Here is a 12,475-nt window from a genome sequence, read left to right as displayed (position 1 = left end):
ACTTGTGAAGTAGAGAAAAGAGGATCAAATGTTCAAAGTCATCCTCAGTCATAAACCAAATTCAAGGCAAGTCTGGACTTTATAATGCCCAATCTCAAACAAACAAACAAACAAACAAAAACAAAAAACCAAACCTAACAACCAAAAAGTACAATTATCAAGGTATAAAACTGGGTGTGGTGTTATACATCTGTAGTGCTAACACTCAAGAGGCTAAAGCAGGAAGATCACTCAATCCCAGGAGTCTGGGGCAAGCTGGATAACATAGCAAAGTCCTGTCTCAAACAAACAAACAAACAAACAAACAAACAAACAAACGCATAAACAAAAACCCATCAAGGTCTGATGCTCATTATTGACATTGATAATCCAGATGAGGTAGTGCACACCAGCAAAGTCAGCACTCAGGAGGCTGATGCAGAAGGATTGTGAATCTGAGGCCAGCCTAGGATACATAAGAAGTTTCTGTGTATCTCTTGGATACACAAAGACGTCCTGTCTCAAAAGTACATAAGTGTTTTTAATGTAGCTGGGTTTTAATCTTGGAGAATTTTATAGATAGTGTTTTCCATAGTCTAACCGATCTTTGCTTTCCTTAATTCTGTTGGTTCTTCAAAGCAGACATTATCCTTTCTGGAAAACACCCTAGCAGGCATAGGCCACCGAAATGTCCATTTTGGGGATTCCATAAATCAGCATGCTAGTTAATGATCATACATGTCATGAAATAACTTGTTTTTTTTCAGCACTAGGAACTGAACCATGAATGAGGGGTAAGCACTCTTCCACTGAGCTATATCCCAGCCCTCAGTTTAGCTCTCACCACAGTCTTATTTGGTATTTTAGGTATGTATCTCCATATTGTGACTTTTCTAGTGGGCACTTAAATTTCGGTGAGCTTTTATAGCTCTTTTGGATTTGCTTTTTTTGTGGTGCTGGAGACCGGGTTAGGGATGGAATCTAGGACCTGGCACATGCTAAGAAGCCCTTCACCGTTGATCTATACCTACCACTGGTGTTGTTTTGCAAGTGAGCTGGTATCTAATCAGTCTGACGCACATGTTCAATTAATTAGAAAAATAGTCGATGCCTATATGATGGGCAGGATGAGGAAGAACTAGCCTAGATTCCCAAACCTTTGCCCACCAGGCCTTCATACTGTTAGTGTGCTCATTAGACTTTTATCCTTTTGATTACAATCTCTTCTACACCTGCTTCTGGAAATACCAGTCAAGAGTCCAGGGATTTGAAGACAAGATACCTTAGGACTGATCTGGGAGAGAGAGCTCTGAGGTATGCCTCCTTCTTTCTGTGGACTAACACTATCCCACCAGTTCACTTATGAACCATTTGGTTGCAAAAACAAAATCTCCTTAGCGTGTTAATTCTCAAATTGTAGCATTCTGTGCTTAGGAGTTCCCTGGAAAGCTTGATACCATGCAAGGTGTCTGGCCCTGCCCTAAATTCATGTTGATTTCTATCCCTGAGCAGTTTCCAGGTGATGCTGCTGGGCAACAGACCATGTGCTCTGAGCACTGCTGCTCTAAGGGAATGTGCTGACAGTTTCCCAGACTCTTCCAGAAGGAGCCCTGGCAAGAGATGTCAGTAAGATAATATCTTCTTGAAGGGAAGTTGACTGGCTCAAAAACTCCTCTCCTTGCTGACTATCATTTTAAATTGCTTTACCATCATATCTGAAGTAAAAGTCCACCAATTAAGTCTCTGCCCCTGGGGCTCAGGGCTCTCATCAAGTCCCTAACGAGGGTTCCTCTATGCCCAATCCTAAATGTTTACAGTGGGAGCTTCAGTAAAAGCTGTTGATTGAGGCCTTCCTTCCTAAAGTTCCAATAAGTCACAGGACAAGAAAGGAGTGCTAGGTCTTGAAGGAGGCCCCTAGATAATGCTCCCACCCTGGATGATGGAGTCACCCAGTCCAAGCTACATGAGCCTGCCATCAGAATTCTAATGACCTGGAGAGAAGGAAGTCGAACAGCCTTTTCGTTCTACTGAATGCGCAAATCAATAGAATTAGACACTGGTTTATAATCTAAAGACAATTTTATTGCCAATAAAAGCCTTTAATAACTCATTTTTTCCTGTTTCAGTAGGACCTTATTCTTTCTGATGAAAATCCAGTCATAGCATCTCTCATTAAAAATAAAATTATTTTGAAATAAATAAATATATAAAATAAATAGCATATACATTTCATAAATAGTTTGTCCTTATGCACAGTATCCATGCTTACATTTTAATATCATTTCCTTACAACCTACCCCATATCTCCCGCTCCGGTGGCAGGAAAACTGCATGTCAGGATGAATGAGAGCTCTGCAGAGCCAGGGCAGGGATGGCTTGGAGCAGGGCTGGAGCCCCTAGGATCTTCCAAATGACATTTTCCCAGAGCTCTTTAGGTAGCATCTGGGGCAGATTCCTTGGTCTTTCATTTGCACCCCATCTCAAAGTATCTGGGTAGATTGTGAGGCAAGACAGCCTTGGCCCTTAGCGGGGGGGGGCCCCTGTCTTTGTTATGCCACCTCATGGGAAAGAACATGAGTAAAGCAAAAAGTATATACAAGATTCCCTCTGACCCACCCCTCCTCCCATGTCCCTCCCCAAAATAACCAACTTTGATATACACTTTGAACAAGGGGACAGCTGGGTCAAGTTGAATGGTAAGTGCTTCTCTGTTATCTAATTGATAGGAAGGAAGGATTGAAAAGCTACGGAGTATAGTGTTTGCAGAGCCAACCATGGCCACAGAGTACATGGGTCACAGAGGTGGCACCAGAGGGCCATTACCTATAGCGGAAGAGGTCTCTGGACATGGAGGGCAACTTAGAAGGATCTACTGGCCTGGGTAAAAAGTGAGTGAATTTCTGGTGTCGTTTAGTCCTGTAACCCTCCCGGGGTGAGCCGTCCTTATTCAGGGCCACATAATACTGTCTTTCCGAGTCCGAGTGTTTGTACAAGGTGGAGGCATAGGTGTTGTACCAGTTTTCTTCAAATTGTTCCCGGAAAACACATTCACGGGTGAGTTTCTTCTGTGAGGGGAGAAAATAAAGCAGATCCTATTATATGACTATTCCTCCCATCCCAGTCTGCTGGTGGGGAAACCCTGAAATAGCAACAGCACGTGGAGATTGGACAATTTCAGTCTTGTCTCCTTGTGTGACCAAGGAGTCTTTCTTCTAAGCAGCACAAAACCCCCCTGACTTGTATCTTCTTCGTCTTCTTTCACGGGCCACACAAAAATGTTTTGGGTGTGAACTTTCCTGAAGGATTTGGAGGAGCTGGCCTAGGCTGGCTCTTTAAAACCCCAGAATTTCTATCATGGCCTTCCAATGCCTCTCTAGGTTCCACCAAGCTCACTTCCTACTTAGGGCTAATAATGTTTGAATGCATTGAGATTACAGTCACCCACATCAACTGGCAGGCAAAGGCCATGGGTCTATATAAAGCTGCATGGGAGGTGAGCTGTGATCTTTCCTAATGAGCAGCCTGTCAGTTGGAAAGCTCAGAAAAGATCTCCTTGAAAAGCTCTTCCAATCTGGCTACTTCAAGCTGGCAGCTCCTGGGTTTCCTGCTCTTGGCCCTTCTCATACAAGATCGGACCGCCATACTGTTTGCTGGGGTGCCCGATACTGAGTGCTGGGGACAGGCCTATCTCCTAGGTGTCAGAGAAAAATGTGTTCTGATTTCATGGGTGTAGCCAGCCAGAAAGCATGCTATGTGAGTCAAAAGTCTGAGCCAGGATACTGGGATTCCCTGAAAGGGTTAAGGTCAGCAAAGTCACTTACCATGCCCCAGTGCTGGGCTAGCTTCCAGAGCACAGGAGATTATTGCAGCCAGCCCTTTCCTAGTTAGGGGTCGGGGCTGTCACCAGTCCCCAGAACACTCATTCTTCATTTGTTGGTGTTATTTGGCCTTTGGGGTTCAGTTGAAGCAAAATGGAAATCGGGGGCTGTGTTGTTAACTTCAGAATTCTTACTGGAAGGCTGGCTCTTTCACTGTGTTATTTTGTGCCTGCTCATCAGCGACTGCTCTGGGTACCCATTAAAACTAACATGTGCTCTTTAGAAGTGTTAATGCCCTAAAGCCTGAGCATCTACTGACAAGCCAGCATGGCTTCCTAGTATCATAGCGCTAGCAGGCCCTCTAATGGAAAAGGTGAAGCAAATGTATCAAAGAAAACCTTGTTTGGATGCAGGGCTGAACAAGGTATTAGGGAGAAAGACCCTGAGCAGCCAAGAACAAGAAGAGACCAATCTTTTACAGTCAGTCATAAAAGGGGTTTCAAGTGCTAGATAGACAATTTTATCCTTTGCCTTAGGCTGTCCAAACACTGGTGGCAATAGCCTCGCCTAAATAGAAAAGCTGAAACTTACCGATCCATATAGCTCTCCTCGCTCATTCATTCCTAGGTACAGGCCAGAGTCCACTCCCCGGATGCTGATCAGCCCCACAGCCAAGCTGATGAATTCCAGAATTCCTGGAACAAAAAGTAGAACACCATTTTGTTACTAACGTGGAGCTAGGAAAAAGCTGTTCAGGTGACAAGATCTACCAGTCATTTACCCCCAACTCTAGGAAGCCCTGGGTATCCATGGAGAATCACCTTGGTGAATCCGTCTTCTGCAGCAAGAAATGAAAACCTCAGGGAAAAGTGCTCAGTCTCTCCAAGCCTCAGTTTTCTCATGTGTAAAATGGGGCAAACAATCCTTTCCTTCACTTAAAACTGTGATTTTCTTTTTTTCTTTTGCTGTACTGGGGTTGGAACTTGGGGCATGCTAGGAAAGAGCTCTATCACTAGGCTACACCCCCAGGCCTCTTAGGTATGCTAGGTGAAGAAACAATGGGATGTCTTTCTAACAATTGCTCCACAATTACAGCATCAGTATAGTGGAATACCGCACTTTCAAGAAATGGCAAAGCCGTGTTCTCTCGATGCCAAGCCACCCTGTTCGTCCCTGACACCCACCTGCACTCCCTTGCTGTCCTCTAAGCTGAATGTATTTTTCACCCTCTCAGCATTCATGTCCTTAAAAACCACATGAGGTTGTCAACTGCCTGTAGCTGACTCTAACAAATGCCATACAGGCCATGCACTTGTAAACAGGCCTGTTTACAAGAGGAGGGAAAAGTTAGCCTGCAAACATTGTTAGCTTGTTCAAGCCCAAACTGACAAGCCTGTCAGTCTGCTGCTCTCTCTTGAGAATTTAAAGTTGAGCCATGGCTGAGTTGGCAGGTAGCATTGGACTCCAAACCGATTTGAGATGTTGCAACTTTAAGGGGAAAGGGAAGAAATCAGAAATGTCCATTTAACTGACAAGGTTAGAGGTGAAGATTTGAAATGTTTTCATTTACCCCAGGACAATAAAATATCAATTATGAAGAGGGTAAAGGGACACAGAAGCTAAATCAAAATAGTACTGAAGACTTCATAATTTTGCTCTGAAACAGTACATCTATTATCCCTTGGTTGTGAGCCTAGCCTTTGACGGCTCAGCCATCTCTCCAGCGTAGTCCATCCATTAGCTATGTAAAGATGTTAACAGTCAACTAGATTCTTCTTCCTCTTCTTCTTCTGTTTATTTGTGTTTTTTTAGACAGGGTTACTCTGTGTAGTTTGGAGCCTGTCCAGAACTCACTTTGTAGACCAGCCTTGTCTTGAACTCACAGAGATTGCCTGCCTCTGCCTCCAGAGTACTGGGATTAAAGATGTGTGCTACCACTGCCTGGCTAGATTCTTTGATATTCTTCCCTCTAACCACATTTTCAGCAGAGACCAAAAACCTGACATAACAGTCTGAAAGCATACACTGAGCTCAGGAAGGGAATACAATATGCCCTAAGGAAGTAAAGGGGAGACAGTAGTGATGGGGACTAACCAACCATTGACTTAATGAACACAAATCTTTCATTACTCTGAACAAGGTTCTGCCCTACTATAACATTTTAATAAACAACTCATAAGAGGACATGGGAGCATGGCTTCCCCTAGCCTCAGAGAACACACAGTCTAGGGGGATGGGAATACTCAATATCCAAAGAGGTTGGAAAATGGGCTGGCTCCAACAAAATAAGCATAATTATAGCCAATAGAAAGTATTGCCCCTTTTCCCCAAAACCAGTTTCACAAGAAGTTTGTGTTTGGGGTTTCATTGAGGGAGGGTGAGCCTAGCATGCACACAGCTAACTTCACTCCTTAGTTCATGGCCCCTTACCACAGTTGCGTTGTTTGAGGGTTTTTCTATCATCTATCTCCCTCTTTATATCTCCATATCCTACCCCCATACACTTCCCACTTCAGAACTGAACGTAGGGCCTTGAACATGCCAGGAGCAACCGACCACTATCTACCCAGTCCCTGCGATTTTCTTGAGAATGTGTACCTTTTGTATTTCTGTGCACTTAAATTTTTTCACTCTTGGTTTTGGTGTTGTGTGTATTTTAATTATATATAAGTCTGCCTGTCTCTACAGTGGGGGAGTGTGGCCCAGTGAAACTGAAATAGCAAAGGCTTCTGGAATTTCATTGGGCAGTTAGCTCATTATGACAGTGATTAGCAGGATTATTGAAAAGCTAATGTAGGGTTGACAAGTGGCATAGCAGGTAAAGGCACCTGCTTTCAAAGCTGCCCACTTGAATTAAATTCAGAGAATTCACATGGTAGAAGTCCAGAACTTCCCCAAGCTGTCCTTTTGACCTCCACACGTGCTGCTGTGGGTGGTAGACTTGCCTGGCCCAACACCCCCACTCATCTCTCTCTCTCTCTCTCTCTCTCTCTCTCTCTCTCTCTCTCTCTCTCTCTCTCTCTCTCTCTCTCCCAGTCTCTCTGTCTCTCTCTCCCTCCCTCCCTCCCTCCTTCTCTCTCTCTCTCTCTCTCTCTCTCACACACACACACACACACACACAAAACACATACACGCACACACTCTCTCATGCACACATACACTCTCTTACACACACACTAAAGAAATAGAATAATTTTTAAAGTTAAGGTAGGACTGGCAAGATGGCTCAGTGAATAAAAGCAATGGCTGCCTAGCCTCCAACCTGAGTTTGATCCTTGGAGCTCATATGACAGAAGCAAAGAACTTGACTGACTGCCAAAAGTTGCCCTCTGACCTCCACGCATGCACTGGTGCTAATCCTGCCTCCCCAACGCACACAATGAAAACTAAAATTTCACAAAGCTAATGTAAAACAGGTCACATAAAAATTAAACATTATCTCTGTGTGGAGGCATAATCTGTACTGCTAATACGTGGGGGGTCTTAGGCAGGAAGACAGCTAACTCAAGGTCAGCCTATGCTACATATAGAGAGACCTGTCTGGAAAACACAAAATTAAAACAAACTTGAGTCACACATATGATTCCAGGAATTAGGAGGCTAAAAGGAGAGGGTCCCAAGTTTGAGGCCAGCCTGGGTTACATAGGGAGACCTGTCTGGAAAACACAAAATTTAAACAAAAGAACAAACAAACACCAGGTAAATTGATTTATGCCTATGATTCCAGGAATTAGGGGGCAGCCTGTGCTACATAGTAAAGCACTGTCTTAAATCATTTAAATATGTTTTTGAGGCATGGTCTCATGTAGTTCAGGATGGCCTTGAAATTGGACTCTCTGCAACTAAGGATAACCTTGAACTCCTGATCCTCTTACTCCATCTCCTAGGCATTGGGATTACAGAATGTGCACCCTGATGCTTTTTTTAAAAATTAAAAATATATTAGAACCTAGTGTAAAATAGAAAACAAAAGTGGGAACTGGTCCAGACCCCCTGAGTGTGAGAGTCAGTGAGGAGGCCTGGGCAACCTATGGGGCTCTGGGCAGTAGATCAGTGTTTATCCCTGGCATACAAACGGACTTCGAGTGTCCATACCACAAAGAGGGATGCTCTCTCAGTCTGGACTCTTAGGGGAGTGCCTGGACCCTACCCTGAGTGAAATGACAGACTCTAGATATCCCCTATGTGGGAGGAATTGGCAATATGGTGGGAGGCTGAGGGGGATGGTGGGGGGTGCGGGAGGAGGGGAGGGAGAGGGAACTGGGATTGACATGTGAAGCAAGCTATTTAAAATTAAAATAATAAAAAAGAAAGAAAACAAAAGTGGGGGTAGGCTGTATTTAGAGATCTAGTTACTAACATGAGAGGAGGGACTGCTCTAACCCTCTGCCTTGTCTTGGCAGAATCACACTGGGTTCTGTGTCTGGTTCTACCCTGTCTAGGGAGGGCTGTAGAAAAACAGAAGCGCGCTCAAAGAAGAGTGGCCTATCTGACAAGGAGGTCCCAAGCCATGCTTTGATTCTGTCCTGGGCACTAAACTCTGAGGGACAGCAATCCTCGCTACTAAAGATCTTTGTTTTGCTAAGGCAGCTTATCTTTGAGCCTCCAGTCACAGCAGTTGCCCCTTTCTCTAAGTATCCCATGGTCCCGACTACACTGAGCTCACTAAGTAGCAGAGGGCAGCCTGTGATCTCACTTCCAGAGACCTGGTGTGAGAACAAATCATGAAACCCAAGAGGTGTGGCCATTTGAGTCACCACAGCTTTTTCTCCAACTCTCTGTGAACCCTGATGCCAAAGGACAGATCATACAGGATGTCGCTTGGGTTGTGTCCAGTAACAGGGGTCTCCAACAGCTGGAATCATCCCTGCCCAGCTGTCTTTGGGCATCATTTGCCTTTGCCAACTTTCCTATTAGTTGGATTCAGACTGTGGGAACCCAGTGGCACATGATGATGGAACAGATATTTCTAAACCTTCTCCTGAATCCCAGCCAGCATGAAAGGGGAGAGAAAACAAGCCATTTTCATATTTTCCCAGCTACAGCTGGGCAGGGGTGTTAACAGCAAAGCGTTGAGGCAAAGTATTAAGTAGACAAAGTTTGTCATCAGTTCTCACCCCTTCGAGACCCGGGACCTCCATCTCCTCTGCCTCATCTTGACCTGCCCACCTCATGCTCTGGCATTTTCTCGACAGTTTCCAGACTCTTCTCTCCTTACACCTCTCTCCCAAGGGCCTCAATCAAAACGGATCTGTCCTGGGCCCCACTGTTTGAGAACCTAGCTAGATGACTGGCTAATGTGTCATTTAATCTGGTTCCCTCAGCCATCCTGTCAGACCATCGGGGCCAAGACAGTGCTGCCCTGGCCCTTTGCCAAATAAGAACCAGATCGCTCAAAACCCAAAGCAGCTGCAGCAGCCTGCTCCGTCCCACCTGGCAGGAGGCCTCTCCTGCAGTCTGGCTCCCAAGTCCTGCTCTGTCAGTCCACAGGTGCCCCTCAGGAATGTCAGGCTCCCTGTGAACCTCATGGAAATGCCACCAGCCAGGCGGGGACTGCAGCAGTCCTGGCTACCGACTGCAGATGGAGAGCAGGGAGCATGTGTGGTGCCAACAGGTTATTATTTGGAGTCGGGGTTGCACTTGGGCTCAGCCTGACTTGTTTAGAACACACGGATTCCAGGGTAATCCTTGGGGGCCCTGCTCTCCAATTACAACAAATAGCTATTTACTTTACGTGGCCTTCGGAGACTCCCTCCTCCCTCCAAGCAGAGATCTATAATATTTTATATCTTAAGTCTGGCCTACTTTACCCTGCTGGAATGTTGACTGCTAAAGCACTTATGGAATGTTAAAGTTTCGATTTATTGAATACTCTGGCTGATTAACTCAAACGTGGAGGGCGGAGAGTGTGAGCAAACTCAAACAGCACCTTGCCCTGTGCCAAATGAGTACTAGTGTGTTTAGAAGTCGGCAGGGGAGGTTCCAAAGAGACAGCTCTGGCCAGTTATCATCCTTTACAAGAAATACGCGGAACTGCCAAGAAATCAGGGACGGAGGAAAGGGAAAAGGTGATGTTGAGGTGGTCTCAGGAAGCTTGTTTTTTTCTAAAAGGCCAAACCCAAACCGAAGCAGCCAGTTAAGCAGCAGTGCAAAGATCCCTTCCTGGGCCAGCTTTACTTCCTTTGGTTTCTCCTTAAACTTAACACCCTCAGCAGGTCTGGGAGATGAAAAGAAATCAAGATGTGTCTTTAGGGAGGCAATTAAAGACCACTTATCCCAAGAGCCCATTCCTGATTTATGTTGACCTTGTAGATTATTGGGCTCAGCCCAGGCACAGAGTCAGACAAACACTTGTAGCAGCAGGGAGCAGTGCACAATTTCACCGCTTTCATTGCCCCCGCCCCACATTTCACCATCATTTCACGACTTTGTTTTTATACATATACATATAAATGCACACACTTACATGTGCTTCTCTTATATGTGAACCAGTCTAATATCTGTAAGCCATTTCAGGGATCCTCTGAGTTCAGGGTGGGAGTCCCATTCCTTATGAAGAGGAACAAAGGGGACTGCAAAATCACAAGTGACAGAAGGGAAAGAAGCCAAGTTAACACTCCCTCTCCTCCCACCCCACCTCATCACCCTTTGAGGACCTGCTGCAAGTTTATACAGACACCTGCACCCCTCCATTACCCCTCCCAACCTACTGTACTCCAGCTCTGTTTGAGTGCATTTTTCCAAGATGACATAGACCTCATTAGGGTTCCTGCCTGCTCCCAGCAAGGAAGACCAACCCTGGTCCTAGTTGTTTGCTAGGTTTGGCCTTAAGCTGGCCCCTGTCTGCCTGCTCCCCCCGAACCCATTTTCTTCGATTTTTTTTCTTTTTAAAAACTGAGCACTCCAGATGCAGCTCTAGAAAAGCATGCAGAATGGGAAGATCGGGAAGTGGGGGGGGGGCAATAAAGCATGTCTGCTTGAAGGCAGGCGTAGAAAGTGCCCTTCTAGATTTACAAGGACCGTGGAAGGAAGCAAAGGACATCGAGAGATGGAGGAGGAGAAAGGGTAACTGTCACAGCACCTGCTTGATGGCTTAATAGAGACTAGGAAATTGGAAATAAAAATGGCAGATTATTGAAGAGGGAGCACATTTGCTTAGAAACCTAAAGATTTCTGTCGCAGACCAAGGTTTATATTAATCATGTAATTAGTTCTGTATGGAGGCAGGCAGCTGGATGTTCTGAACACTCTGTATAGTTCCGGGCAGGCAGAGGCAATCCTGCCTGGGGATTAGACATTTCCTGTCCTGGGCCCAGGGGACACCTGTTTCTGGGGCTGGCAGCGGGCTCACAACAGTTTCCTCACATGGGTAAGGAATTAGTTCTGGGCCAAAGATGCCCAAGACTTGTGTCCTTACTCCATGGTTACCGTGAGCTTTCCTTGGATTCCCAGGAGTTATACTGCCTGGATTGGCTCCTACCCTGGGCAAAGACACCCCGAGGATAGCCAGTGCCATGGCTGCCGGGTCAGATGAAAGTGATCCTGGTGCGGGCCGCCGGCCACCACACCCGTGGCCCGTGAAGGTTCCTGCTCTGAGTGATCAGCTGCTACGGGCCTGCTACCCGCGAGGCTCCACCAGCCACAGCCTCTTGCCTCCTAGGCAAGGAGTCCCACTCCTCTCCCGGCTCCACCTGCTTCCGTCGGAGGCTCTCACAAGGAGCCCCTGGGTCCTGGAGGAGGGAGGGTGGAGCGGGTGGGAGAGGCCGCTCCGCAAGGCGCCTCCGCCCCCTCCGGGGAACATTGCGGGGGCTCCCGGGTCGCCTCAAGGCTTAGGGCCCTGCCACCACGTCCTGCCCCGACGGGCCCGGATGGCACCCGGCCCGGGGAGGCTCGGCTGGCCCCTGCGCGACAGCCCCGCGCCGTTGGCTCCCCGGTACGTGGTCCACCCACCTCCCCCTCCTCCTGGCCGCGTCCTCACCGAAGCGGCTGTGGTCGTGGCGGGTGCCGTGCACCGTGCCGTTGGGGAAGATCTCCAGGTGGAAGCCTGTGCGGCAGTAGAGCTGGCGGCGCCGCAGGATACCCTTCAGGTGGGCGAAGTCTGTGGGCGAGCCGCGCTGCAGCTTCCCCTCGATCTGGCCCAGGCGCTCGTTCAGGAAACCCGGGGAGTCAGCTAAGGGCACGTTCCCCAGAGACGAGGAGAAGCCGTGCAGGTCCCAGTCCAAGGAGGCAAAGACGCCCCCCACCTCCGCCATGGCGAGGCTGGCGGCGGCGCGGGCCGAGCCGGGGCCGCGGGGCGCGAACTGCCTCTCCCCGCGGCGGGCGCGGGCGGGTCGGCGGCGCTCGTTCGCTGCTAGGCTCCGTGCTCTGCCCAGCTGCAGCACACGTCTGTTCGCGTCCAAGGAACTTCTTAGCGGCGGGGAGCGTGGGGCAGCGCGCTCCCGACCTTCCTCTCAGTTAAAGTGCGGCTTCCCCTCCGCATCCATCTCTCCTGGCCTCTCATAGCTGGCTTCCTGGAGCTATCAGATGCAAACGGCACTTTATATACATACCCACTCCCCTTCCATTGACATATTGGATATTTAAATACAAGCCACACCTCACTGGCATCCCCTCAGAGATTGGTGTGTGGGTTCTTTCCTTTTCCCCCGCTTCTCGTATCCATTTGGCTCTTTTTGGGA

General features: G+C 47.5%; 1 protein-coding gene across 1 annotated transcript; it reads right to left on the bottom strand.

The window, feature by feature from the left end:
• Positions 1-2,039: 2,039 nt before the first annotated feature.
• Fgf16 (fibroblast growth factor 16) lies at positions 2,040-12,174 on the bottom strand. The gene is made up of 3 exons (XM_005085951.4): positions 11,776-12,174; positions 4,389-4,492; positions 2,040-3,044 (listed from the first exon to the last, which is right to left on the bottom strand). Exons 1-3 carry the CDS (start codon positions 12,047-12,049, stop codon positions 2,799-2,801), a joined length of 624 nt encoding a protein of 207 aa, XP_005086008.1. The 5' UTR covers positions 12,050-12,174; the 3' UTR covers positions 2,040-2,798.
• Positions 12,175-12,475: the final 301 nt, after the last annotated feature.

The sequence above is a fragment of the Mesocricetus auratus genome, unplaced genomic scaffold (assembly GCF_017639785.1).
Source record: "Mesocricetus auratus isolate SY011 unplaced genomic scaffold, BCM_Maur_2.0 Super-Scaffold_100003, whole genome shotgun sequence".
Taxonomy (NCBI): domain Eukaryota; kingdom Metazoa; phylum Chordata; class Mammalia; order Rodentia; family Cricetidae; genus Mesocricetus; species Mesocricetus auratus.
Note: the sequence above shows the minus strand (reverse complement) of the source record. Positions and strands in the feature narration are given on the sequence as shown.